Raw genomic sequence first — 24,874 nt, 5'->3', positions numbered from 1 at the left:
AACTCAGTGGAGAGTAAATAGACAGTTATCTACTGCTGGAGATAGGAGCTTCTGATGTCAGATGTGGAAACACAGGGCATGATAAAACAGATAAGACCCACACAGGTGTTTTCTGTGGAGATGTAGTGAACCGGGAGAGTGATAGAAAATTGTCATCCAAAAAAAAAAAAGAAAGACAAGAAAGGGAGAGAGAGAGTGAGAGAGAGGGAGAGAGAGAGAGAGAGAGAGAGAGAGAGAGAGAGAGAGGGATGGCAGAGCTAATCTGCCCATGGCCATTTCAGGAAACACTTCTCATTTCCCCCCTACTTATTTTTCTCCCAGTCATTGAACGTAACCCTCTCTCTGGCGCTCTGAAGTGGTCACTGGAGCTGCGTCTCTCCAGGTGAGAGAGTGACTGCCACTGAAATCGCTCTATTCAGAAACTGCGGCTGGTGTGCACGTGCGGACGGACGGACGGACGGACGGACTTACCCTGTCCTATTTTCTCGAAGCGTGTGTACTTCTTCTTGGGATCCCCCACGCTCACAATACTCCCTGAGTCAGACAGAAAACACAGAACGCCATGTTTGAGCTTGTGTCATGACAGCCTTCACACAGACACACACAGAACATCCTGCAGAACCATTTCTGCCTTTCTACTTCAGTCTGTTTGGTGCAGCTGCTCTAAGTACATGCAGCTCTACTTGATGCTGGTAATACGTGCTAAAATTGCATAACAGAGAGGAGCAGTATTGTGAAGGCCACAGTATAGGAGAAATGTGTCCTTGTATTGTCTTATGCATTTTTCTTATGAATACACAGATTAGGTGCACTGGAGGTAAAATGTGGAAAAAAGCCACTGGAAACTAAATATCCAGCCTGTCTTCTATGCGACACTGACCCACACACAGCCAGAAATCATGCATAGACACACATGGGACAACAAGGTCATGTCTCCAGGATTGTTTGGGGCCATTTATAACAGATTATTATGATCAATTAATGAATTATTGAATATTTGATTGTTTTTCGGAAAATAAACATGAAAAGGAGAGGATTTAGGATTTCTACATCATCTACAAAGATCAAATGTAGTGAAAATATAACTTAACAATTAAATGAATCATTAACATCTCATCTTGACTCTGAAGATTTCTCAAACTCTTTTCTGAGGAGCATTAAATCACGTGTGGTTCTAAAGGCACGTACTGAGTCTCTCCAGAATCTCCTCGTCGGTCATTTTGGACTTCTTCCTCTGGCGGTCAGTGTTGCGGTACATCGTGTTGGACGTGTTGTCCGGCTGGACCTGTGACTCCGGTGGAGTCACCACCTCTGTCACGGGGGTGGGAGGCTTTGGTGGGTCAACGACGGAGCGCGTGTAGATCTGCAAGAGGGGAACGGTGTCACAGAAAGACAGATGGAAAGGAGAAGGATCTCAACCATCGTGGCGTAGAAACTCACAGATTTGGTGTGTTCGGGCCGAGGTGCGATGACGGGGGGCAATTCGTCCTCGTCGTCTTCCTCCTCTTCCTCCTCCTCTTCTTCTTCCTCTTCCTCATCCTCCTCTTCGGATACAGGTGGAGCGATCGGGGGCTCTGACGATGATGTTTTGGCACCCTGAAGAGAGGACATGGAAGTTAGTCTGGATACATGTGCCACGTAGCACCCTGGAACAGAATTCTCTGTCGTGAGTTGTTACCACAGTAAAGAGCCTGAAAGCCCCAAACCAGCCAGGTACAGAGTTTGAGTTCTGGCCAGTTGAGGTTAAAGAGGACTTTGTCTCTCTAATAATAACGATTAATAGATATTTAAATCATATCATTCATACAGTAGAACAGATTCAGATTATTCACCAAACTCATAAACATATAAGTAAAAAAAAGGAGCATGTGGTCAACATTTGACCTGATATCCTACACTGGAACAGAGCATCTGACATTTTGGGAAAGATAAAACAAAACAGCTTGAACAGTTTATAATGGAGGAAAGCATTATGGGTCAGGTGAGAGCTAAAGGGACTCAAGGGGTGAGGTGCCATTCAGTGCAGTTTATGTGAGGGTTCTTTAAGTTGAGGGGTTGACGATGAGTTTCTACGTTGGAACAAACTGTTCGGATTTAACTGTGCCATAGGAGAAAAGAAACAACATGACGCAACATTTCAGTAGTGTGCAGTATGGGGATGAACTGTCCACATCCTCTCGATATGGAAGATGCATTTTAATAAGCATGACTTATACTCCTCAGACATGTTTATTATGCCTAGTCGCTCAGCCAGTATTAACCTCCCCCCCCCACACCTCCAAAACTCTGTTAGCCTTGGATTGACTTCCTCTTATGGAATGGAAACGTTTTTCAACCATTTCCATTTTCGTCATGCATACATGAATCAGTGCAGCTTAGTTCTAGTGATTAAAGGGAGAGGGTCTGGTTGAAGGAAAAGTCCCAGTCAGACATGCTGGGCCTCTGACCTGCTCCGGGAGGGCCGAGCCAAGACTGCAGTGCAGAAAGGAGAATCTGGCTAACTGGAAGCAGAGCTAAATTTTTTTTGCTTTTTTTAAATTTGATCCGAGCCATGCGATAACGTCTACGATGGTGATGAAGTTAAAGGCACATTATTGGTCATGTGGGTTAATCTGTGAAGAGTATGAGCTCATACATGCAGTTTGACAGTAATCACAACCCTCTGGGACATGCGCCCCTCCCCCCTCCAGTTCAGACACAGTCCAGTCACAAAAAAAAAGAAGAAGTGAGATAGATAATAAATACATTTGTCATCAAAAACAGATCCAATCCCACCCCCCATGGAATCTCAAGATGGAGAGTGAGGATGCCTCGAAAGTCAGGTATTCGTTTTTGGCAGAAAATTAGGAGATCAAATGGTGGAAATTTTGCTTTAAAAGCCAATGTAGAGATACATCATGTGGAAAGTAATGTGGAGGAGTTACCTTGTCAAATAATGCGCTGCAGGTTCTAAGGCTGACAGGAGGCCCAGATGACAGCAGCCGGTTCTGAATGTGAAGGTTGAAAATGGGAGGATTTACTCAAAACAAAACCCACACAGTGTTTATGAGTAAGTGGATTTCATGGGGAGAGAGGGGGGGAGAGGGGAGGGCGGGGGTCCGCTACAACTGAGGGATGGACATCACGTCCCAAAATCCTCCTCCTGACACAGAGCATGGGGAGAGGACAGGACAGAGACAGATCAGGCCACCTGAGGACTGTCCTTGCACGTCCCTTGTTTCCTCTTCATTTTCGTTTTCTTCCAGAAATGTTAGTTTAGTCCTTTAGGGAAAAGTCACATCTGTACCTTAATTCTAATTGAAGTAGTTGTTATTAGACCTTGTTAATTATTGTCCAGAACGTTCATAGCATACACAGCAAGACAACATAAAGACAGATGTTGGTTGAATCTTCTGCTCCTCAGTATTGTGGTTGGTCCATGTTGGTTTTAACTTACATCCAGTTTGCAATGTTACAATGGTGATGAAGTTACAGGCAGAGGAATGTTTTGACTTTCTTTAACATTGTGAGTTTGGGCGATTTTACACACTTTGGTTGACATTGATCTTGATGAAAGAAATCAGGCATGTTAAGAAAAGTTGTACCTAACTCTTAATGCAGTATTCCACTGCTGTGTTTGTGCATTTGCATGTATTATTGATTTGGATAGAATACGTAAGTCTTAGTATTGATATCGTCAAAGCTAAGAGACTTTAAGATCTCACTGAATTATCAAATATTTGAAAAGAAAAATCATATTACAGGACAAAAACCTTAATATTGACTTGATATTCACAACAATATTAAGACATTGCAAAAAAAAGACATATTTTCCTGTGTATACTGAGGAGCATTTGTATTGTGTAAACACACACGGAACATTTGCGTGAAATGTTTCTCAAAATTGTGGCATCCATGCACCAACTGCTCTGGATTTTAGGCTTTTTGTGAAGCTGAGCCGTAATTTCAACAACAGACGGGAGATGAAATGTCAAGTGCAGCGTGAGGTGAAGCTCACACTCTGCAAAACAAACTGTCAACGTTGCGAGCGTAGTTATGTGAACACTTGATCTGTGTTTGTTAGTTGACAGACGAGTGCTGTGGGTCTGACAAACACTGAAGTGAAATATATATCCAGAACCTCCTGTTTCAAACATATTAACTTAACTGATGGTTTAACAGTGAAAAGCTCCTCACATGTGAAATCAGAAGAGAAGAACTAACACTGAGTCACCAGTCAGTTAAAGAGAGGCAACAGAACAGATCCGAAAACACTCTTAAGAATGTGTTGCTGTTTTTTTTATCACTTTATCTTCATTTCTGTTGATGATAAAATCAAAAGTGTTTCCGGCAAAACAATTAAAATCTCTGGAGTAAATCTTTTGTATAGAAGAACAGGATTTAGCATGTGACTGCACGGTCACACATATGTGAGTGTAGCAGCCTGGCCTCCCGGGGAATTTGACTTTGGTGAACGTTGGATTGCGACATTTATCTGCATCGTGCATGACCGTTTCCTTATGATGGACAATCAGACCCAGCAAGTTAAGTTTTCTTACTGCTGTCCTTTAATCTAACATTCAAATGGTGCTTTTTCAGTCGGTGGGCTTAAGATGCAACCACAGCGTGTCTTCTCTACCGCCACTGTTCTCTGTTACAGGTGCACGCTGAGCTGAGGTCAAGCTGAGGCACTAGGTCGACCTAGAACGTGGGTTAGGGACGACTGGCGAAAATCTCAAAGACATATCTCACAAAATAGCCAGCAGATAGCTGTCTTTTATTCCATCGTGCTGATGCACTATGGGCATTATTTTTCTGAGTCTCTGATGACAGGATAGCTGCAGGTTGGACGAGGGCTGGACGTGATGAGTACAGAGGAGAATGTAAGAAAATACAACACCAGATCTCAATCATGTGCCTGTACTACAGGTTAGCAGGAGCTGGTGTTTGATACAATCTGACAGAGAGCACGAGGTAGCAACTCGGGACGGGTGACTGTTGCAGTTTCTAGAAAACTTGCTTACAAAATTATTGGCACCTGTCCTGTGGCTCTGCTGGTCTCAGACGGCGTGGCCAAATCTTCGCCGACTATCTGCGGCACTGCGGCCAAAAGCTGAGTCACCTCTGCAGTCGTGGACCAGCGTGACAGTCCGAGGCTGAGATGCTCTTGAAAGCCTTCACTGGGCTCGCACAACCCTTCAGACTGGACGCCACACCCGCTCGCCCTTCACTGGCAAAGAGCTCTTTCACGCGATAGCCCTGCGTGAAGTGCTCCCAGTATAGTTTGCCCTGGGCGGCAAATCTCACTGAACAGACTTGGATTTCCACTTCTTCACCCGGCCGAGCGTGCGCAGGCCGAGGCATTGAAAGCATAGATTACTCCGGTCGAGGCCAGGAATGAGGTCAACACAGTGGGAGTCCCTTCTAGATGCAGTTGAGCCTCCAGTGAAGCCTGTCTACGGGCATTTCAAAAAATCTGGTTAAGTGGATTGGAAAAGCAAACAATGAGCCACGGCAAGCTCCCATAGAAGTCACCGTCTCCGTGCACGAGCGGCAAAACTGATTGGGCCGTGTGCAAGAGCAAGGGCACTGCGGTGCGTAGTCGGAGCAGGGCGGCTCCGGAGGGGAACACAAACATTTTGCCAATAAGAGGGAGAAGTCTGTGTGAAATGAATGTGCTCGAAGGGTCACAGTCTATCCCCGACACTCCCAGACAGAGTTGGTGAGCGTAAAGTGAGAGAGATTTACTGAGGTGCAGCCGGAGCGGTGTAATCGCTCTGAGGATTGAGATGATGATATAAAGCCACATAATGCTGTAACTTACCTGATACATTATTACACTGTTGTATAAATCATAAAGAAATAAAATACCCTCCATACGATGAGGTTTTTTCAAAAGGAACGAATTAAAGCAGAGATGGTGAAGCAGAGACTGGATTGATTTCCAATTGTAACGTTTTTTTTACTGTAATAACCCGACACTCTAGAGAGGAGAAGATCTGTAGTGCAGAGATAAAAACACTCATAAAGCAGGCCGAGGAGCCGCCTCCAACAAAGAGCGGCATTCTTAATTAACAACATCACAATTCTTTTAAAAATGAAGCATTTAATAGTTATTGAGTCGTATTAACAGGCGAATACTTTGTCAAGCTAAGCGACACTAACCAAAGTAAGTTTAGGTTAAAAAAAACAACTCACCAGAGTGTTTGCGGCTATGTACCCTTGTGCCGACTTGTCTGTAACAATAGAGAAAACATCACTGTAGATGGCACACTAAAAATATCGTTCACATGTGTGTTTTGAACCTTTTTGTGTTATGGTTATCAGCGTTTTGGTTTTTGCCTACCTCCGGAGGTGAAGCTCATGTATTTCTGGTTGTTGACGGTCTCTTTGGAGTCGTAGAACTTCAGGACGTCCAGCACGGCCTGTGGATTCTTCTTCTGCTCCAGCTTGGTGATGTTGGAGGTCTGTAGGAGCCGCGCCCACTGCTCCGGGATACCCTGAGCAAACAGACGGAGGTCCAATGTTTTAAAGGAAAGTTTTGTCCTTTTATTTTCACACCTGAGGATTGAAAAAGTAAGTCCACTGTTCTGCAGAAGCAGTGGTGTTTAGAGAGATGCTACTTTGAGTGGGATCAAGGAGCGAACAGTAATGTATAGTTTCTACCCAGTAAACCACAGGACTGGTTTAACCAGACTGTGGTAATAGGGCTCTATTTGTGAAAAGGAAGTACTTGTAAGTGATACCATGAACTGAGGGTTGTTCATTTGGAAGGCAAATCTATTTGAATACAAATTATTCATTAGTGTAAAGTCTGATTAAAGGAGAAATGAAGAAGACAAGACTTTACGGCTTTAATACCAGAGAAGTCCTGGTTTTTGTTAAACCATGTCAGATCTTTCCGGGGGGGTTCTGTTTTTTTTACTACCAAATTGAATTAGCTGTTCATGAATATGTGAGTATGTTTCCATTGTTTAATCTGACATCAGCATTACAATCTCCTGAGAGAAAATGACAACCATAAACAAAGTGTGGAAAAGAGTACCCTGAACACTTACAGTATAATACACCTGCAATAAAATCCCCTTTAGAACAGAACTTAATGTGTGTAATACAATATCACTGAGTGGGGCCTGAGATTAAAAACATTAAAAGTTAAAGATATTTGCAGTGACCTGAGTCAAACAGATGCTGATGTTGATTTATTTCTTCATAATATGCTGCAGTAAACCTGGTTAGAGTAGCTGGCTGTTGGGGGAGGTACCAATCATAAAAGTAACATAAAGACATTAGAACAGGTCTGTTAATTCACTAAATTTGATGAAAACAATGTAAAACTGAGAAAATATAAGAAAAGGGAAATACTGTGTTATGGAATTTCTTATGCAGGCTTTGGCTGGAATAAAACATCAACTGCAAACCTGCAACTAAAATGTTATTTACCAAGAAACACTAAAGGATTTCAATTCAGCTTTCACCTGATAGAGGTGATAGCATGATGTTCATTCAAGTGACTTTATTACCAACGTTAGGTGAGGGGAAACACATCAGTGGACTCCATCACTTCAGGGAGTTGTTATTTTAGAATGTGTGCCTGGATCTCTGCCACGGGAGGAGGATTTTAGAATCACTTGCTGTTTATACGTCTGGTCGTCAGGTGAGAGAGATACTCACTGTGAATTCTCCCGTTACAGCATCAAAGCCGACATGGATGGTGTGTTCAAAGTCCGAGGGGAGGGATATCTCAGGACGCTCCTTCTCCTTCTTCTTGTTTGCTGCAGGAGAAGAACAAAAACCTGATTACAGGCTGGTTTATTTAGATTTTTCAATGTTTAGAGCCAGAGAGGGGATACTCACTCTTATCTCCCCCGGGGAAGATGGAGCGCAGGCGGACCTTCTTGTTTTTCTCTTCAGGAGCCATTGGAAGCGGTTTAGAGGCGTGATTCAACAAGGAAGAGTCTCGGGAACTACTGTTCATTCTCAAGGGGGGGGCTGGTGGTTTCTCTTCAATATCAGCACTATCAGACATCTTTAGTGGCACTCACAATGTCCTGTGAGGGAGGAAGAGAGAGATGGAGGAGTTGGAGTTAGTGGAGTCTGATCATAGATCAGTAAGGATGTCAACAGGTGAGGAACGGTTACAAAATTCCTTTCAGTGGACCAAACCCAAATAACTTAAAGGGGACATATTATGCCCATTTTACCACAAGTTGATATGGCTCCTTGGGGTCTTAATGAAATGTCTGTAACATATTTTGGTCAAAATAGCACAAGAATCATTTAAAACAGCACCTTGTTACCCTGTCTAAAACAACCCTACTCAGATTGACCTGTTCATTGTGAGATAGGGCGTGTTTCAACATCTTCTCGGATTTCTCAGAAATCTGGTTTATTTAGGGGACTGATACTAATGAGTGAAAGTAATTTGGCGTATATTAAAATCCAATTTAAAATCCACATTTAGGAAATTGTCATGTTACAAAACCCAGTGTAATATTTTCAAATTCAAAATCAAACAGTCCAAAACACAAAGATATATTGGCTGAAATAATAGATAATTGAAGAGAGAACTGGTAGATCTATGCTGTTGTTTATTTATTAAACATCTGCTATTTGATTAAAGTGTGACATTTTGGCCAAAGACAAGTGATAAACACATAAGGAATATCATTTTTTCTGTGGCTGGTTTCTAAAGCAGTAGCACTGGAGCAAGGTGGAGGTCATATTCAGACAGATATAACACTTGCCAAAAATTCCTAGTAAGAGTTTCAGAGCTTTGGCCTATTTTTGCAATGTAGCATTGAGCAATCCTGCAACAGCAACCCTATCTGCAGGTCTGAGACACCTAACCCTGAATTGACGATTACGATGCAAAAGACTCGATCTAGTGTTTCCCTTGTTATTTGAATGGAGGCGGTATAGAGCAGAGGTGGGATTCGATGTCCAGTGGGACTGTTGAGCTGCAAAAAATCACAGTTACCAGGAATTGATTCTAAAAGAAACTGGCAAGAGTAAATATTCCCATCACTCATCCCCTCGTCTTCTATCTCACTGTCCCACCAACATCTTAGGACTCCTTCACTGCCTCACCCCCGAGGCCAAGCCCATCATGTGATGTGCAGCACGACCGTCCCAGAAAGCGGGCCATCCCGGGCCGCCCCCTTTAGTGCAGACCTACATTAGCAAACAAAGAGCCTTCCTCAGCTCTTAGACGGTGCGCACTGCCTCTGACATATTACACATGTGCCTTTACAATTTCACAGAAACCATCGCAGCGTGCACAAGACCAACTCTGGTTGGTTACACCCTACTCTTTGTTAGTAAACCTAAGGAACTGGTTTTGAAAGATGGAATTTGATTAAAGCAGAAAGATGTAACTTGATGCCCTGATTAAATCGGTTGTGTCGACAGCAACAGCATTATTACACAAGACGTCCGGGCTTTCCCCTCGGCTTCCTCAAATCTTAATATAAACACTTTTCCTCTTTATTTCTTAGTCATGTGTCACTTCCTCATGAACTTGAGTGACCGGAGCAAACAGAACCGGTACTAAGAGTGTCTCAGAAGGCATCATTCGTCTTTACAATTCTGCAGCGGCTTTATGGCTGTACATCTCAATAAAGGAGAAGCAAAAAATGATGTGCTGACACAAAATAAAATAATTGCTAACAGGACTGGTGGATACTTTGATTACCTTCTTTAAATTAAATTCAGTTTTTTCTCATCTCCTCAGCGACGCCAGATTGGGAAATGTTGAAAAATCGTACCAAAGGCTTTTTTGGGGGTAATCATAGAAGTCTTATCGAGGAAAACAGTGATAATATATATATAAAAAATCGTTATAAATTAACAGTTCTTTAATATTGACAAACAAGTATTTGACAATATATTAACCTAGCCTCCTGAAGAAAAAAATTACATATTTAAAGCTTCACCTCTGAATCACCGCCTGTCTCCTACATCAATAGCTAATTATTATTGGCTGGAAAGAAAAGAGATACATATGGTCCATATTCATGTTCATCCTCAGCACAAGCATGTGTACACACAGACCTAGATCTATACAATACTGATAATAATAACTTTGATATTGTTACCAAAGAAAATTCCAGGTAGGTGTAAACCTACTTGGCAATAAAATCCTTTCTGATTCTGATTCTGAAATGCTGAATTCATCGTATCTACTATAAATAGTTTAGTTTATGTGTACATCAAACTTGACAAAGTCGATCTCGTCTCAAGAACAACTGAGCAGTGTCTCTTCTAATCACAATCTGACAGTTTTTCTTCCCATCAAATACAAATTAAAATGTGTCAACAGGCTTTTTTTATGTTATATTCTTACGAATCAGACGACAAAATACTTGCCAATTCATATTATGTGGAAAAAGTATTGAAGATAGAACATTGGCCTGATATATAAAAAAAAAGATGATCAACATAATCTTGATGTTTCTTATTAATTGGACTGTTTTTGATCCCTTCTGCTTTCATATAATGAGAAAAAGAAGGATTAATTTGCACTAGTATTCAACTCTGAGGTCTTGTAAACAAGATTAACTATTCAAAATAACTGCAGGATGTTGTTTGTTATTCAGCAGCCCGAACGATGATGTCCTTCAGTATCAGATTTTCATTTCTCATCTAAGTCAAGATGCAGCACGTTGTAGAAATAAGTTATACACTGACAAAGCCAGAGAGTTTCTTTCTAGTGTATTTCCAGGGTCTTATGGGATATACTGGTGGTGCTGGTGTTAGTCCAGACATCTGCACCGAACAGGTTCTCTGGCGCTGGAGGTTAGGCGTGTCACAGACAACCAAATCTGGAGGAAGTCTGTTTACGAAGAGGTGTCTACAAAAGAGCGTCACAGTGTTGACATGCGTCAGCAACTAGGAGTCGCTGACAACATCGCTATCATAACACCTGAGGGGGGAAAAAACAGAAGCTGTGACAGTAACAGGGAAGACATGGAGATTAGTCTTATGCTGCAGCACCTAGATGCAGGAGGAAGTTCTGTGTGGAACTGACCAGGGTTGAGCTGTCTGTTTTCACCATGCTGTAAACAATGGCTTCAAAAGACTTTATAAAAGTTCACTTGAATCACCAGTTGTGGATTGAGGTTAATTTATCAGCAAAATAACACTGACACAAAACTGAAGCGTTTATGCTCATTCATGCTGCAAAAAGAGATACGTCCATTTCAATCGATGTAACCATCACTGCCCACAAACTTCCATACATCCTTTACATTGGCTCGGTTGTAAAGCAATACATCAGCTTGAGGACAGCACAGGGTTTCTAACCACAACAAGTATCATCATATAGATGCCTCTCATTTCTTTCCTACTGTTGAAGTCTCTCGTCAAAAAAGTTACGTCATTGTTGAAATGTCTTCCACATGTCCTACGGTCGTCTGGGTTGAACTATTGACTACACTGCCCCCCTGCATAAATGAGTCTTTGTTGAGGCGCCTCTACCTCCTCTTACTATCCAGAAATGAAGCCAAATTGCCCCAAAACAAACGCTGCCATCTTGCAGTAGAGACCAGGAGAAGCAGCCAATCAAAAGTCAGTCTCAAACATGAACACTTGAACATACATCAGTTTGACAAGAACCAATAACATGTAGGAGGTGGGGTTCATCGTCTGTAGTGCAGCCAGCCACCAGGGGGCAATTGAGGCCCTTTGGCTTCACTTTTGGGGAGCTGTCATGTTGCCATCTACACTCTATGGTTGATATAAGGTAAGTCACATTAAATCATACCTGAAAAAAAACAATGTGAACTCTGCCACTTCTTTTTTGTCTTAAACAAACAAAAAACATTATTCATATCCCCAGACATCCTTAAGTGAGGGAAAGACATTTACTGTAATTGTTTCTGCTTAATGCTCAGCTGCATTAAAAAGCATTCAATATTCAATCCTTTATATACATGCATGTATCCACCTTGCCTTGAGTTCATTATAAAGACACATACAGCTGTGACTGATGCCTCTGTTAATCCATTAGCGTAATCGTCTGAACACATTGAACTCAGTTTGTCCGACAGCTTTCATAGTTATACACTAAAGTGGATTCAGCAACATGTTCACATGGAACAAGAAAGACCTGACAACAGTAACTGGGGTATCATCGATCAGGTCTCTATCTGTCTAGCAGCAAGTACAGTGGGTTAGAAAAAAAATCAATGGCTGCAACATCAAATGATGAGGAGGTGGCAGGAGGTTAGGACTCCTTTGAATAGGAAATTGCTATTTTCATGAGGTTTCTAGGTAGTTTCACGCTGTACTTCGTGGCTTCTCGTGTCCTTCTTTGGAGCAGGCAACACGGAACACTTCCATAAAACAGTGAAGGTAGCGCATTGCTCGTAAATATGATCATTTCAGCGAACAACTGCCATTGGAGAACAGTGTGGCTGAAGGATGGAGCTGAAAAACTCCTCAAAGTCTGTGGTGATCAAGTAATCTGAGCCCCCCGCGGCAACAGAACACCACAGAAAACCACAAAGAGTCTAATAATTTGATGTATTACAGATTTTAAATAAAACAAATCCTTCACTCCTGGTCCTGACTACTCTACCGTGTGGCCATTTGGCTTATCACCTGACAGCCTGCGAGCCGTTAGACAGCGAGAGATGGCAGAGTCATGGAGGCCCAGACTTTTCTGAGTCTTCACTCACATAAAACACTGACCTATTTACTGTGCAGACTGACAGGCAGGCAAGCAGTCAGTCAGCGGGTGCACTGTCCCTGAAACAAGCAGCTCCTCTTTCGGAAACACACATAGGCCAGTCTCTCGACATCATAAATCAACGCTACGCTTGCTGTTTGCCTGATACTGAGGATAGTCTTACATGAGGCTCAACTATCCCAGCAGGAACGAAAAGAGACCAGTCATTCATGAGTTGTTGATTTGTTTTTTCGAGATGTAAACCAGCTGTAACACTGATCCATGAGATGCAAATTTGTCAGATCTTACAGCTTCAAACTTCCTTCTGCTTCTGCATGCTTTGGTAGGGGAGCTGACTTGCTGACAACAGCATAAAAACCTTCAAGTGTCTAAAAAAACTAAAAAACTGAGCCACCACACCAGCTCAACTCATATATTACTGGGGATGTTTTCGCATTTCTGTCCCATAAAATATGAATCCATCCAAGAAGAGCAGGCATTTTCACTCTCTTTCAAACATTAATGCTGAATTTGAATGTCTAACCGAGGAAGAGACTCTAATCTTGAGCCCATGGCGGCTCAGTAATGGCCCCCGCAGCGGGGGGAGGGCTCCATACGCCTGGCTCTTCATGCCCCTGATTAGGACACACTCACTGTTTGACTTGGCTTTAGCTTTGGCTGTGCTTCTTTGAAGGATGCTGATTGCTTGGATGGGACGGACAGCTAGAGGACATTCAAAGGATAAGGAGGAAGGAGGGGGGGGGGGGGGGGTACTCCGAAACCACAGTTTACTATTGTTGTCTTATTTATCTTGGTTTTAATGACCACTACAGAGTGTATTTTTAAAAAGCTGCGGCAGAACAGCGATGCCAGTTTACTTGAAAAACCAAAATACAAACAACACACACACACACACAAAAATTAAGAAAACCTTAAAAGCACAACAAAAAAACACTTCACCCAGATGTTACAGCCCTGGCGGCTGACGACACACGGATGTCAGCGTGTTACTGCATAAACACTCCTCTCTCACATGGCTGGCCTTTCAAGGTCAGAACATAAAAACACACAGAGCCACAGTGTAGATGCCATGCGATGCCATCCCCCTTTAATTTCAGACGGAGGGAGAGAGGGAGGAGGAGGAGTGGTGTTCAATTCTGTTAAAAAAGGCTTTGAGAGGAACATGAGCAGAATATATGGTCACAAGATCAAAACCTCATGTGGCCAAACAAGCCACAGCTTCCTCGAGGAAACAACCTGATCTCCTTCAAGTTTTTTGGGGGGTCGTTTTTGTTTATGTAACTTTTGTTATTCAACATAGGACAATGGTGTCTTTTTTGATGCTATTATATTGACATTTTTCTCATTAAAAGCGCACTCCTGTATCACTGGAGTTTATGTCCAGTCATCAACCTTGACTTATACAAGACCATAAACAAGCTTTTTCTCTTTCTTGCCAAGAGTTGACATTATACGGTCTGTAAATTATGCATATAAACACCTTTAAAACTCACTTATTAACATATTATATATAGTTACACCTGTAACATGCTATTTTTACACTTAAATTTTACGCTGTTTAAAGTAAAAATACAATACGTCAGAATTAGAAATCTATCTGACTTCATCCGTGAGCTAGAGGTCATATCTCCACCAAGGAACAACAGTCCCCTCATGAAACCACCATGAATTATTCTTTGAGAAATCAAGGATAATGTTGGAAAATAATTCCTCAATCGCTGCCTGATCCAAATCTGCACCCAAATGTAATGAGTTCCTCCTTAAGTCATGTCCCACCTCTCATGTAGTTTTGCGTAATCCTGACAACTGACAAACGTGTTATACGTTGCGAGAGCATGAATTGAACCAGAACTTTCCAAAACATCTAAATATGATGAGACTGTGACTGAGTGGGTAAAAAAAAGTTCTGCCATAACAGCTTTTGTCAGTTACAGAAGCTCCACCTTCTTTAGCCTGGTTTGTTCCCCCTCCTGTTCAACTCAGTTACTCTGCTTTGCATACAGCTGCCAATGTTTGGTTCATAACAGGGACAAGTCCACATTAGTTTTCTGAGAACATGTGGCAGGTGAGACAGTTCATCATCAGCTTGTTGCTGGGTGCAGAAGAAGCTGTTTTAAATTTCAGGATTGAAAACTAGAAACATTCCTTCAAACTACTTTGCAACAGTTGGGAATAAACAGGGTTAAAATTGATATATAAACCCAATGAGATAGTGATGGCGCTTAGAACTGAGCTTCTTAGTATTGACTCAGTTGTTGTCACCTTTTATAAAATGCAGAATCACTTCTCCCCTCCATTGTTGGCTAATTGCCTCACAGCGGTGAAAATCATGAGTTTTCATTACTGAGTCAATTTGTTTGTTTTTCTTCCAAACTTCTATTTTTAGCAGATACACATGCCTGGGGGGGGGCATGGAAAAACGTTGAGCATGAACATCTTTTAATCGTGTTGGTAGAAAAGGTTTATACCCGTTCATAATATGCCAACTAGAGCATGAATACACAATATCCAAGGCAAACCTAAATGGATTCAATAGTTGCTCTTCCATGTTAAATGCCCATTTGAGCTGACCCATTGGATTCTTCAGAGATCTGAACTCTCGCCTCCCGAGAAAACACGCTAATGTAGTCAAATTCATAAACATGATCAGGAACCAGTGATCTATTATTAGCCACCACACGGATGTTTGTGTCTGATGTTGTTTCGCTTCATTCAGTTGCTTTCCTGGATTTTCTACAAGAACTCAATAACCCGGTGTTATTAGAGCTTATGGAGTCAAACTGTGACACTTTTTACACCTTATTAGCTTTTTATAGCTGTACCTTAAATATTGACTTTATGTATTTCAATATTCATATTACATTTCCATGTACATTTTTTAGGCCTACATTAAGTTCAATTCTTTATTCAGTCAAATTACTTTAAAGTTTTTTTATTTATTCACACGCAGCCTGATAGATAACACTTAATTAAATATAACATTGAACATATGTCACATGGAAGTAGAAATACGTAAATTCCATGTTTTTGAAATCATTACTTTCTGAGTGTATCACTGCTCTTTTTCCTTGCAAATCACATAAAAATGACACGACAATTACGCTTAACCAGCAATTACAAAGCTGGAAATCCATATCATATGAAGATAAAAGAAAATAAACAAGTCCCTAAACTCTTGAGTCTGGATGTTGTTTTTCCTGTAATCTGCTTCAAAACCACACAAGGTGCTTTCCTGATACACTTTTTGTTTAATCTCAAATTAGACAACTCTGATGCATCTTTTGTTTGGCTTTAAAAAACTCCACTCTGATCTTGTGCGATGCCAATCAGCAGCAACACTAATGAGATTGAAAAAGCACACAGTGATAAAAACCTGCCTTATCTTCTCTTCAGTTGATCGCACTAATTACTCTCTGGGAGTCAAAGGATTCAGTGGGTCTTACCACACAACAGCTCCATGGTGGATTTACCTACTATTTAGTAACCTTCTGCTCCCAGGGTGTGGGATAACAATCCTCATATTTAAAACAAAGCAGGGGAAAAGGCAGGTTGGTCCACGCTCATATTCCCCACAGACCACAAATCCACCAGCACTCTTCTTTCTATCAGGCGTCATCCTTTCACACACTCCCCTGCTGCTGAGGCCTGAGAGCTCGCTATGTCATTTAATATCTAGTCCTGGTGAACCTGGCCCATGTGCTGCTCTCCTCATATCAGGAAAAACACATTCTCCTTCCCCCTCATGTTTTAAAACCTAAAGCTGTCACATAAGTTTCACAATCTCAAATACGACAGTTTGGTTAACAGCGTTTTTTCCAAGGTAATTCAATCAGCTGTGTGTACACTCCCTTTTGCTGGATGATGACATGTCAGCAGCAACGGTAAACAACATTAAATTTGAGGCAATAAATGGCACTGTGGTACAGTCACAGCTGACAAGGGGGCTGTGCACCTTGTTCTGACAGTTTGCTTTGAAAATGCTTTAACGTGAAACAGTTTATTGCGTCAGTTGGGGAATTTGTGTGGAAAAGGACGACCAAGGACTTTATAGCTTAAAATATGTAGCTCATTCTGTCAAATGGACGAAAGCTGGCTGGTTGACTGCTTGGAGACATTGTCTGATTTCATTCAAAATCTCATAAATGTGTCTTCCACTTATCTAGTTCTGGAGAGATGTGGGATTTTCTTTTGCATGTGTCTGTCCACTGTGTAAGGTGATATTCAGTTGGCACCTTGAGGGATTAATAATGTTGGTATTGTTGTATCGTAACATATCGTATCAAATGTACTGTATCAAGTGTATTGTTTTTATATTGTGTCATATTGACTGTATCATATTATAGTTTATTCTGATTGGTATTTCCTGTCTGACAAAGCCCACGTTTGTTAGAGTAGTACCTCATGTCTTGCCTCCTCCAAATAACCCCAGCTCTATGTCAGTGGCTGTAATGTAAATATACTGTAAATAATGAGCCATAGAATACATACGTTTTCAAGATTACAAACTCGACACAGTAATGGTTTCCTCTGGTTGATACGACACATTCTCCGTTTTTTCTCGCTATTAGCATCTCTAGGTTTCCTTGATCTAGCATTGTAAGAGGACTTGCCAGCAATTAGACAGGCCCATTAGGTTTAGTTTCACACTATCGAAACAATGATCGAAAGCTACTTGAATTAACTTTTGAACCAAACTACACTACTGCTGTTTACTGCAGTTTTCTTTTTTTGCCTTGACCTTCTACTACCATGTCCAGGAAAGACGTGAGCACCAAGCACAGGTGAGGCCTCATCTTGTATCGTATGCTCTCAAGGTACCAGAATTTTTGTTTGTTGCATTAGTGTGGCATGGGTGGGTAATGTTTGAGAGCCAGCTGGAGGCAGAGAGGGGAGTGGATTCCCTCCTGCCACGCCAGCTGGTGCAGGAAACTCTGTGTCGAGTTGAAAGGGTTAAAATGCACCCCTCGGAGAGCAGGATGAGAAAATAGTATGGGGGGGGGGGGGGGGTGTATGTAGATTTGTTGCTGAATTTAAAATGTGTAAAATGCTTAATTTGTGTGTGCACGTCACCCTGCACGTCACCTCTAAAAGGTCTGGCCCTCTGGTATGTTCTTCAATTACACAGCACATAATAATGTTAGTTTTGCTGTTCTCTCATAATTAAACCTGCCCAAGCATTTCATTATAATAACTCATACAGCCTGGCTGCTTTTTGACTTTGCATGGAAAAACGTTACCATGAGACAGATGAGACTGTGTCAACAAGTGAATCAGAATCAGCTGAGAAAAGACACACTGTTACTTGGATCTGAAGCAACAGTGTGTCAGCAGGACTTGGCGTGATTATTGGTGAGCATTCACTCTACCTTAAGTTACAAAACACAATGTGGTTAAGAAAACAGCTTCTCTGTAAATCTGAAAACAAACTGTGTCCGAGTTTTTCCTAAATTATTAAACTTTGAATGTTTGATGTATAATTTTGTGTAAATGACAAATAATAAACCAGGTTTGCTGCATTACCATAAATGTAATTAAAGTTTCCCAAATAGTCTAATATCCTGTGGCATGACAGAGTAAAGAGAGTATCACTTAAAGGGTAAAAAACTGAGATTTTGATAATTAACTGGTGATATTATGAGAAAAAAATCATAAACTCAAGAGAATAGATTCAAAATATTCAAAATAGTCGTAATTTAGGCTACATGTCATTTTAGAAGGGGATATCACATCAGCTTCTTGCCTGCCTTAAAAGGATGAATGTGGAGCATCTTGTAAAGTTATACTTTATGGTGATTTTCACAAACAATGAAACACTCCTCTCTTATTTTTGAATGATCAGGACATTGAAATTTTTTGATGAAAACTGAGTCTGCTCGGAAGAAAGAGCGACACTGACTTGCAGGATATTGCCTCTTTTGTGGAGGAGGAAATGTTTGTTGGTGGTCGACGATACAGTTATCGTTTGTTCCATTACATCTGAGTTCTCTTCAAAGGACTTTCATGCTTTCAGGAAACAATGAGATTGGTTCAGAAGGAGTGAAACTGCCTATTTGCTAAGAAATCTGTTTTTTATTACCTTTATCTCATTTAAAAAACACTTTATTATTGTAATATTTCTACATTATGCTTGAAATCTCTGAATTTATTTTCTTCAATGCGGCCTTTATACCTGTAGATAATGCTCCAGGAACATAAGTTAAAATTCTAATCTCAGAAAATCCAGCACAGCCACTAAAATAAGGTTAAAAATGTGAGCTTATAACACTTATAACAATTATTTTTTGTAGGATAAATGACATCGTAACCTTGTAACCCGCTGCTGCAGACTTGTCATTCTCTGGACACTCTTTCTACTTGATAGCCTCCAACGTGTTACCTCCTGCAGCCTGTTCATCTTCAATCAACTTCAAGTTCAGATGCCATTCTCTGCAACTCTCGTGTTAATCTTTTAAACCCCCTGAACCCTTTTCCTTCTCTGCCACATTTCATCCTTTCCACAGTCTCGATCCATCTGGGACGTATTCTCCATCATTGCACCACCTCAACGTAAAGTCTTTCACTTTTTGGGATCTTGAATCCCACCTCCGACTTTCCTGAGGCCTCAGAAACAGGACAGGTCACACAAGAACCATGTGTATTTTAAGTGCACACAATCATATGTCACACAAACACACACAGACAAGTAACCCTTTTCTAAGTAGCAACAGACATCAAGTAGGGAGATTACCGAGGGGAGCTGTGTCAATGTGTCAGTGTGTGAGTGTTTCCTCTGTCTCTCTCTCTCCCTCCCTGTCTCTCTCCATCCATCTCTCTCACTTATACTCTCCCTCCCCTTACGGAGACAAAATGGCCAGATGGCTTCCAATCCTACATGCTAATCCACAACACACAGGCTGGAGCTCTGACACACCTACCGCAAGACTACCACTAGGCTCTAGGCGGCCGTGCCCTTAAAACACACGCATGTACGCGCACGGTCGCACGGCACGAGACCGCGACACATTTACAAACTGTCAACAGGAGTCCTCCACGATAACTCCACTCAACAATAGCAGCACAACTCAGCTGCACTAAGTCCTCAACAGATGGAGGCCTACTTGTGTGTGTGTGTGTGTGTGTGTGTGTGTGTGTGTGTGTGTGTGTGTGTGTGTGTGTGCTCTGTGTGTGCGTCCTACTATCATATTTCAGCCAGCCCAGCTAGCAGGCTACAGACTGAGATGAGGTCCTGTGTCTTTTGCTTTTGTTAGCTGAGGTGAGGTAAGAGAAGCTGTGTGTGTTGGGTTACACCGGCCAATGGAAAACAGGGGGAAGCCCAAAGCGGCACACTAAAACACAATGGAAAAATAAATGGTTTGCATTGTTCCGGGGGACAAATTTGTCCTCTACGACCATGTTATACCAAGCAGCAGGACAATTTATGCTTAGATGGGGTGGCCAATTATATATTAACTCTGGGCAGATGATCATATTATAAAAATAAATAAGGAAAATTAAACATCCACTGCATGTATCTAACTGTGACAGAGATAAGCAGGTCCAGGTATAATCTCCTCAGCAGAACCCTGCTACGCCTTTCTGTCAAATCAAGCTAGAATAAAGTTTTACATTATTTAAGCAGAACGTTCAAGGAAAAGTCATAACCTTGATACAGATACTATAAATGAAGATTATTGATCTATTTTCTGAGTTAACTTATTAATAAACTCCCCCCCCCCCCCCCCCCCCCCACACACACACACACACACCCTTCAGTCTTGCAAGGCTATTCTATCCACTGCCAGTAGTCAGCTGACATGATGTGATGAATAAAAATAAAAGTAACCCTAGTTCATTTTTCGTCCATCATCAGGTTCAGTTGTGGAAACATTTGCATCAAAGCTGAACCTGGATTTTGCCTGCAGAATTACATGTTTACACTGTAAACAGCACGCTGAAAGGTGCAGTTTTACTTTTGCTCTGTAAGACCGGTGACATCATCCAATTTGGACCAATGACAGCTTCTGTCTGTGTTTTTCTCGTTGCTCGCATGAAAATTTCATGAGGTGCATGTAACCAACGCAGAGGCAACAGCAGGTTTGAATACATGGAACCGATGTCAGGCACGTCCTGCACAAACCCATAAAGCTTTGAGCTGTGCATCTCAACGCTGGACCAGACGTGTGAGAATAAAGGTGTGATAAATGTGTCAAGAGTGTGGCATGTGGAGCGTAGCTTCTAAAGCCCCGGAGAGGAGACCAATTATCCAGCAGCAGTTTCACAGATCCGTTGAAAACAGCAGGACGTACACAAGCCTAAAAAAACACTTCCATTCTTCTGTAACGGCATATACAGCATTTCTGTCTGATGGCATGCTGCATTAGATGATTAGTGTAGGCCTGCTGTCTTGCCTGCCAAGACCAATACTGAGTAATGTGCTGGACCAGCATAAATAAAAACGAAATTTCGTTAAAACAACAATTTAGATCAACAAATGATGTTCAGGACAGGAGAGTGGTGTTGGCGGTGATGGCAGGGGACAGTTTGTGTTTTAAGCCAAAAATATGTTTGTGTTGTAAGTCTGGATATTGGTGAATGGAAGAGCATGTATCTGTATCAATAGACCAGGCCGGTGTTCAAAGAGAGTATAGCACCTTCCATACCCCATCCCCCAATTCCCCTCTACAACCATCTCGCCCTCCCTCCATCACTGACATGACTCCCTAACATCCCTCCTTCACACGAACGCCAGACAACAGGTCTCCCATCAGGCCCTGCTCATCCTCACAGACCTGATGATGACTGTGCTTCCTGGGAGAGGAATCTCTCTCAGCCCCTCCACGTCGCCTCTGACACCACAATCTAAAAAGGTGATGGAGGGGGGGGGGGGGGGGGGACACCAATCCAGCACCCTCTCCATCCTCCTCCACCACCAACGGCTGTGGAAGGATCCGGGGCGGAATAGCTCAGCGTTCACAGGACCGGCCCCCACCCCCACTCCGATCCCAAATGAAGTCAGGTGACCAGATGTTGTATATCTCCCTGTCACCACAGCCGCCATGAAACCGCTACACACATCCATGTTGGAGCTGGGAGACAGAGGCACGTCTCTGCTCTGTGTGTGAGATCAGTGTCATGCAGGAATGGAAATCAAAAGGCATTTCTTCATGGAACCCTCCCTAGAAAAACCATCAATGTTAGAGATAACAAAAGAGCATCCATGAGCATATCAACCATCGATCACCCCCCCACCCAACCAACCCATGCACAGCATATAGAGCTCCGATCCCTCCGTCAGCCTCGGGTCTACAGACCCAAAATAGCATTGCTTCATTTTTTTGTGCCAGTGATGCCACTGCAGCTGCTGCATTTCTCCAGGACTGACACACACTCACACACACACACACACACACACACACACACACACACACACACACACACACACACACAAGGCCTGTACAAACGCCACCATTGATTATAACACCTCCCCATCAATAAAGATGCTATGTGTGAGGCACAAGGGAGAACAACATACAGAGATGATGTGATGCAGGGGGGGGGGGTGGGGGTGGTGTGGGGGGGGGGGGCTATATGGTAATACAAAACATGTCCAGCCCATCTGATGCAGGCATCCATTTCCATCTCGCCCTCACAGACAGACTGCTGAGGAAACAGCTGCCTCCTTAGCAGGGCAGAACGCAGAATGGAAGGAGAAGGAGAAAAGGCTACAAGGCACCCCTACATACACTGCCTCCCCCACCTCCTCGTCCTCGTCTTCCTCCTCCTCCTCCTCCTTCTCCTCTTCTTCTTCTTCTTCTCCCTCTCCTCCCTCATCTGCCGCCCCCCCCCCCTCCACATCCCCTATTACATACACAGAGAGGGAATTACCTGAAATATGTCTTCACATTCTCTTGCTCGGGGTTTCGCCTTTGGGCCCGGAGCTGCGGAGGGTTCATCGTCAGCAGCACTAGTGACAGTTTAAAGGCAGGATTGCCATTCTCTTGTCAGACCAGTTCCTGACCCTAAAAAGCAAAGCTTGCTCGGCAGGCTGGATGCTTCACTGGCTGCTCACTGTTCCCTAGTCCATGATGTCACCCGCCCTGCTCTGCCCATTGGCTGAGAGGCTGAATATTAATGCAGGCAGCAGGTCTGGGGGAGGAGGCAGCCAACGGCCAGACAGCGTTGGTTTGCTGTTTGACAGAACAAACCTGCTGAGTGAGAAGAGAGGAGGGAGGCACCTCTTTCTGTGTGGGGATCCTTCGCAGAGTTGAAAAGCAGAGGTCCACGTTGCTTTAGCTCTTAATACCTCATGGATATTGGATAAGCATTATACAAAACATCTCAAGCCGTTTAAGATTATATCTTAACAAGAGGAGTAAATCTAACACACGTTAAAAATGTGAGGAAAATAGGTGTGACTAAATGTGATGAAGATCCCTGCATAAAACTCAAACATATCGCAAACCTACTGAACTTTGTTATTTTACATTGCACGTGGAATAGAACACTTTGATTTCGTGTAGGAATAATCTTAGTTGTCATTATTGAGAGATTGTTGGTGTGTGATGATGACACCCAAGAGCATTTATTCTATTCCCTAAGCCTTTGCAGTGTATGTTTACAAATATGGCATGAAATTTATATCACTGATATTTTGATAAAAAAGAAGATTCCCTATAATTAACAGGTAATGTATTACATGCAAGTTGTGCTGAATTTTTTTTCATTGTAAAAGGATTATGCATGTTCTGTACACAATTTTTGACATATACCAATACATTTCAGTTTTCCATTTTTAGAAATTACACCAAACACATATCTGCCAAACACTTACAGATTTGATAACAGATTTCCAGGTGTGAAAGTGAAAACAAAAGGCTGAGGCGGACACGACAAACACAATCCTCACTGCATTTGCCCTAATTTGCCTATGATGTCATCTTTTTCCTCTGTCTCACCTGTGATTGGCTGACTGTCACAGCATCTGCTCAGTCTCATGGCTAGTGCTTCTAGCCCAAGGTGGAGGCCTATCTGAGGCTCTGTGAATCATGGCTGGTTGTCCTGACAACCCCTGTAATGTCGATTCCTTGTCGGGGAGTAACATGGCTGTTCTGTGACAGCGTTCACTCAAATGATGATCGCAAGAAGACAAACGTCTCTTATCATCCCTTGTTTACATCAGGAGGAGGCAGTAGTGAGTTCTAGATAAATCGTTGTTAAAATGAGAAATTGAACGTATTTAAAATATAGATAACTAAAATGTTGTCTGAAATCTGAAATAAAATCCACTTTAATATCTTTATAACAATAGTATATACAACTTTGTGGAGTCCTAGGTGTACATTAAAACTCATGCACAAACAATTCCATGAGCATCTTTTGTGACAGTTGTATCCAGCTTTACAGGTTAACACCTGCCAGCACAGACAAGAAAGAGAAATGCAAATGTAGATCAGCGGTGCCACATAAATGTTTCAAAGCAGCAGAGGTTCTGCTCTGTCCTCCTGACAGTAGACACTGAGAATCCCTGTGCACTTACAACAGAGGCACTGGGACGCGGTTTATAAAGAAAAACGACTGGATCTGAGGCAACACCACTGTAGCGCGACAAAGCCTTTAAGACATGAAGAAAACAAACATATGGATTATATTAATCTCTTGAATGTTATCCTCTGGGGATCTACTGTCTTTTTTGTTATAGCCAATTCAACTCTCCCACAAGTTTAAAAATATCAGCAGCCACTGCTTCATCCATTTCCTACGCCTGACACTTCCCCACATGTGACTGTAATTATGACTAACCAGCATCACAGTGAGAATGCACAAGCAGACATTTGGCTGATGGACAGGAAATACCCGGGATAGGTCAGCTGTCCATCACAGGTCCAACACACGACGGACAGAGAAACGCTCTCAAACACGTTACTGTGTTAGTCATCGTTAACACAAACCAAAGGTCACTGGATACCAAAGAAATCCATACAAACACAGGTACATAAAAAGACCAGCAAGAGGAACTCACCCTGTTGAGGTGGCAGTGCTACCAACTGAGACACCTAATGGTCCATCCGGAACCAGGGGCTGATCAAGTTCTTTTTTTGTTCTCGAACAATCGCTGCTTAGTGCTTTTGGCCAACTGTGTTTATGCTGTCTGTTATAGAGTGAATGCTACATGGTATAATGAGATATAAGAGGCTGTAATCCATCTGTTGCTGTACACACTTCATT

General features: G+C 42.3%; 1 protein-coding gene across 1 annotated transcript in view; it reads right to left on the bottom strand.

Moving 5' to 3' along the window:
- LOC128457420 (serine/threonine-protein kinase PAK 3) overlaps positions 1-22,751 on the bottom strand; it is a gene marked incomplete in the record, with an annotated part of 23,284 nt that extends 533 nt beyond the window's left edge. The window contains 9 exon segments of the mRNA XM_053442099.1: positions 472-534; positions 1,189-1,363; positions 1,441-1,596; positions 2,925-2,987; positions 6,178-6,215; positions 6,326-6,479; positions 7,654-7,754; positions 7,837-8,030; positions 22,535-22,751. Of these exon segments, the coding sequence (XP_053298074.1) occupies positions 472-534; positions 1,189-1,363; positions 1,441-1,596; positions 2,925-2,987; positions 6,178-6,215; positions 6,326-6,479; positions 7,654-7,754; positions 7,837-8,008 (922 nt within the window).
- Positions 22,752-24,874: the final 2,123 nt, after the last annotated feature.

Source organism: Pleuronectes platessa, chromosome 15 (assembly GCF_947347685.1).
Source record: "Pleuronectes platessa chromosome 15, fPlePla1.1, whole genome shotgun sequence".
Taxonomy (NCBI): domain Eukaryota; kingdom Metazoa; phylum Chordata; class Actinopteri; order Pleuronectiformes; family Pleuronectidae; genus Pleuronectes; species Pleuronectes platessa.
The sequence above is the reverse complement of the archived record's forward strand: the minus strand, read 5'-3'. Positions and strand labels throughout refer to the sequence as shown.